Source organism: Aulonocara sp. 'chitande type north' Nkhata Bay, linkage group LG3 (assembly GCF_057382095.1).
Source record: "Aulonocara sp. 'chitande type north' Nkhata Bay isolate Kocher_YH1m ecotype deep benthic linkage group LG3, A_spYH_male_GT1.1, whole genome shotgun sequence".
NCBI lineage: Eukaryota > Metazoa > Chordata > Actinopteri > Cichliformes > Cichlidae > Aulonocara > Aulonocara sp. 'chitande type north' Nkhata Bay.
Window position 1 is genome coordinate 23733805 of NC_141346.1, and position 5086 is coordinate 23738890.

At 36.0% G+C, this 5086-nt stretch overlaps 1 protein-coding gene across 1 annotated transcript; it reads left to right on the plus strand.

Moving 5' to 3' along the window:
• Positions 1 to 200: 200 nt before the first annotated feature.
• LOC147334666 (lactose-binding lectin l-2-like) lies at positions 201 to 4573 on the plus strand. Its single transcript, XM_086273753.1, has 10 exons — positions 201 to 255; positions 388 to 464; positions 641 to 667; positions 783 to 821; positions 2730 to 2756; positions 2867 to 2911; positions 3043 to 3149; positions 3227 to 3361; positions 3450 to 3558; positions 4247 to 4573. Exons 2-10 carry the CDS (start codon positions 404 to 406, stop codon positions 4321 to 4323), a joined length of 627 nt encoding a protein of 208 aa, XP_086129879.1. The 5' UTR covers positions 201 to 255; positions 388 to 403; the 3' UTR covers positions 4324 to 4573.
• The last annotated feature ends 513 nt before the right edge of the window (positions 4574 to 5086 follow it).

The following is a 5086-nucleotide window of genomic DNA, read 5'->3' on the forward strand; positions in this document are numbered from 1 at the left end:
CAATGATTATTTGCTTTAGTTTATATATCCACTGCCTTGAATACACATGAACGTTATAAAGTTTACCTTATTTGTTCTGGTGGCAGGTCAGGTGAGCTGCCTCCAGAACAAAAATAATTCATTGGACAAGGATGAGGGTGTTATCAGGCCAATAAAAGCTCTTGATCGTGTTTGAATTAGTCATTTCTTTCTGACTTGAAGCTGCATACAGTTGCTCAACACAGGCAAACTGACACTGATAAGGACAAACAAAAGGTAATTTTACAGTCGATTTATTTCTTCATTATTAATGAATAATTAGTAGTTATCTATTAAATATCAGTACAGCATTATGAGCTGACTGCAAAAGTAACATTTCCTAATATGTTTTTCAAACGTTATCATCAGATTTCATTTCTGCACCATGAAGATGCTGACTGTGTTTCTTCATGTGTGTGTCATGATGACTTTCACACACAGTCTATGTGAGTATTTAAAACAAGTATTTTTTTCCTCTCACTTTATCTACTTTATAATATACATATATACTCTGCAGATACAGAATATACATGCAACACATGACCAGAGAATGGAATATCTTAGATTTTTCACAAAAAAGAATTGTGTTTCAAATAAAACGTCTTTCAAACTGTCTTTGCAGCTCTTCCAGAGGAAACAATCATGCCAGGTGAATCTAAAAGTTGTCTTTTAATGAGAATATATTTTTTCAATACATTAATAAATAATGGAAGTTATTGCACTACAAAATTAATTGGAACCAAAGAACATTTTAACTCATGCAGATGTAGACAATTGGGGGACACCGCCACCATCTACAGAAGGTGAGTACTTATTGGAGTATGTGATTTTCTTTTATTCTATTTTATTTTTTTCATTCTTTAAAATTGAAGTTGAGCATAAGAAAAATCTATACTGTACAGTCGTGGCCAAAAGTTTTGAGAATGACAGAAATACTTGTTTTCACAAAGTTTGCTGCTTCAGTTTTTATATCCATATACTCTACAGTAGAATGTTTTGGAGAGTGATCAGATGAATTGCAAAATCCTTATTTGCCATGAAAATGAACTTAATCTCAAAAATTCAATTTCCACTGCATTTCATCATTCAGCATTTCATGCCATAAAGGGACCTGCTGAGATCATTTTAATAATGTTCTCATCAACTCAGGTGAGAATGTTGACAAGCACAAGGCTGGAGATCATTATGTTATGCTGACTGAGTTAGAATAACAGACTGCATGTATTAAAAGGAGGGTGATGCTTGAAATCGTTGTTCTTCCTATTAAACATGGTGACCTGCAAGGAAACACACGTAGCCATCATTGCGTTGCATAAAAAGGGCTTCACAGGCAAGGATGTTTTTGCTACTAAGACTGCACCTAAATCAACCATTTATCACATCATCAAGAACTTGAAGGAAAGCGGATCAATTCTTGTGAAGACGGATTCAGGGCGCTCAAGAAAGTCCAGCAAACACCAGGATCGTCTCCTAAAGATGATTCAGCTGCGGTATCAGAGTGCCACCAGTGCAGAGCTTGCTCAGGAATGGTAGCAGGCAGGTGTGAGTCCATCTGCACGCACAGTGAGGCAAAGATTTTTGGAAGATGGACTGGTGTCAAGAAGGGCAGCAAAGAAGCCACTTCTCTCCCAAAAAAACCCACCACGGACAAACTGATAGTCTGCAAATGTACAGCGAGTGGACTGCTGAGGACTGGGGCAAAGTCATTTTCTCTGATGTTTGGGACATCTGGAAAAAGGCCTGTCCAGAGAAGAAAAGGTGAGTGCTACCATCAGTCCTGTGTCATGCCAACAGTAAAGCATCCTGCGACCATTCATGTGTGGGGTTGCTTCTCATCCAAGGGAGTGGGCTCACTCACAATTATGCCAAAAAACAGGAATGAATAAAGAATAGTACCAAAACACCCTCCAACAGCAACTTCTTCCAACCATCCAAGAACAGTTTGATGAAGAACAATGCCTTTTCCAGCATGATGGAGCACCGTGCCATAAGGCCAAAGTGATACGTAAGTAGCTCAGGGAACAAATAATTTTGGGTCCATGGCCTGGAAATTCCCCAGACCTCAGTCCAATTGAGAACCTGTGGCCAAACCTCAAGGTGGACAAACAAAAACCCACTAATTCTGACAAACTCCAAGAAGTGATTATGACAGGATGGGTTGCCATCAGTCAGGATTTGGCACAGAAGTTAATTGACAACTGCAGAGGTCTTCAAAAAGAAGGGCCAACACTGCAAATACTGACTCTTTGCATAAACATGATGTAATTCTCAATAAAAAACATTTGAAACTCATGAAGTGCTTGTAATTATACTTCTATACATCACAGAAACAACTGAAACAAAGATCTAAAAACACTGAAGCAGCAAACTTTTTGAAAACTAATATTTGTGTCATTCTCAAAACTTTTGGCCACAACTGTACACTCAGTTTCATACTTTCTTCTTTATTTAGTTGTTTAAAAAAATATTGTACAATAAGGTCATATAATACACATCATAAGCTTATGTAATCATACAGTGATTATACTGTATATAAGGACATGCTAGGTAACATTTTTATTTCTTAGTTTACATTTTGCTAGTATCTCTTCACTTCTGTAATTTACCTGTATTTTGTATTTCTTTTTAATGTTGTAGAACGTAGAAGGTAATCAATGACACCACAGCAATGATACACTAAAAAATATCTGTGGTTCAAACTGTCTTTGCAGCTCTTCCAGAGGAAACAATTGTGCCAGGTGAATCTAAAAGTTGTCTTTTAATGAGAATATTTTTTTTGATCCACTAATAAATACATTTATTACCCTAAAAAATTAATTGCGACTAAAAAACATTTTAACTCTTGTAGATGCAGACTTTTGGGTAACACCACCAGCACCCCCATCTACAGAAGGTGGGTATAGTTATTGGAGTATATGAATTTATTTTATTTTTTCCTTCTTTAAAATTAAATTTGAACATAAGGAAAATCTGCACTGCAGACTCAGTTTCATGCTTTCTTCTTTATTTGTTATTTGTTTGCAGATGACTCATTTGGGGGCTGGCATCCATCTTGCCCAGATGGATGGAGTATGCACAGTCAACAGTGCCTCATCTTTGTTCCAGAAAACATGACCTGGGACGATGCTCAGGTAACAAGGATGACTTTTTTCCTATTAATAAATCTTACATTTTCTTGGTCACTCCATGCTGTTTATCTCCATCGTAGAATAACTGTCACTCTCATGGAGGACAGCTTGCATCTGTGTATGATGACTTTCAAGCTTATGAGATTCAAGCGGAGCTGAAGCGTGCTGGACATGATCATGGAGAATTTTGGGTTGGAGGCCATAATAGTCCAGGGGTAAATAGCATGATGTCTAAGATTTTGAGAAACAATTGTTTTTTTTTATGAATATGAATTTATATAATATTTTATTTTGCTTTAACAGAATCCTTCTTGGTCCTGGAGTGATTATTTGGGAATGTCTGCTTTTGCTGACTTTTGTAATGGAGACACAGTCGAAGATGAGCACCACTGTTTGCAAATAACTTTTACTGGTAAGTCTGTCAAGTGTTTAAAAAAACAAAACAATCTTATTTGGATTCATTTATTTTGATTATCACTTCAAACTCATTACTACTCTATCAAGTGTTTTAAAAGTATGTATTAAAGTATATTTTTCTTTTCTTATTATTGCACTGAGCATTGTTTTTTATCCTAGAATATTTACAGTTTGTGTTCCCAGTGATGCATCATTAAATAATTGAGATTTTAGAAATAAAAAAAAAAAATACAGTGTTCTGAAGTTACACAAAGCTATCATGTTATGTTCAAAACTTCTATGTACTGGGTTATTAATATGTGGATTAATGTTGTCCACTCACTAAGATGTTAATTGTGCGGTACAAAAAATAACTGTAAGTATTGTGTACAAACATGGTGGGTGAAACAGATTAAAAAGACAGGGACATTTATATATAGGCACAGAACACTGAATTGAGTAACATAAATGGCTGTGAATCAGGAAGTAAAACAGCTAATCACTGTTTGTGTCAGTCTTCTTGACAAATACCCTTTAATGTAAATACCATTACCATTTACAAATACTGTAATTTCACAGTTAGTACTGAACAAACTAAAATTACACTTATTTGCTAAACATTGTCACCCCATGTTGGAAACCTTTTTAGTCTGAGTAGCACTGACTGAGTGTGATTTTTGTGTTTTATTTTGGTTTTCTTGCAGAGGAAAAGAGTGGATGCTTAGAGAGCATGGACTGTGAAACTGAGCTCCCGTCTATCTGTGGAAACATTATTATGTAATTGTGAATCAACTCTATAATGCATCAGTAAAAAGCACAAAGATCTGTGTTTTTCTTTCTCAGTGCTGTTTCTTTCTCTGTATTTCCACACCATCGCTATGATGCAAGCAATCAGGCATCATGTGCAATGAACTGGAGCTGAATTTTCTGTACGATTAAAAGAAAGCTTTCTGTAGACCTTTACTTTGCAGAGTGAACTGTATTTCATTCTTAAATTAAAACTATTAGCATTGAAAGAAATTTCCTCTGTGATGTGTTAATCACCCTACCATAAGCAATTGAATACTTCTTTTTTTTTTTAATTCATGTCCAAATGCCCCGAAGGAGCTGTGCCTTCCATGGGATGAGATTTTTATTCATGGTGACATAGAAACTGTCAATCATGTTCTTCTGACAGCCAGCAGGGTGGAGGCATGGCTACCGACCCTGCTGGTTACAGAGATGTTCCTCCAAACTGCAGCATGTCTGGGTTAAGATAAGGAAAGTCAATGGTAGACACCAGAATAGGCTGCAGTCTGACTAAAGTATTGTAAACTCACTGAAAACTCATTGCTCTTAATTATCTGAATTATCCATTTAAAATATATTTGGTTAGGTTGCAGTCTTATCTTTAAGTTTGTTCCTTAAATTTATAAAGAGTCGATGGTTGACAGAGAACATATCAGGGTAACACTTTATAACTTGACGCTCAAATAAAGCACAAGTACCCTGTACTTACAGGCAATTTGCAGGCAACAAGTCAGGTTTCTGCAGGAAACAATGAA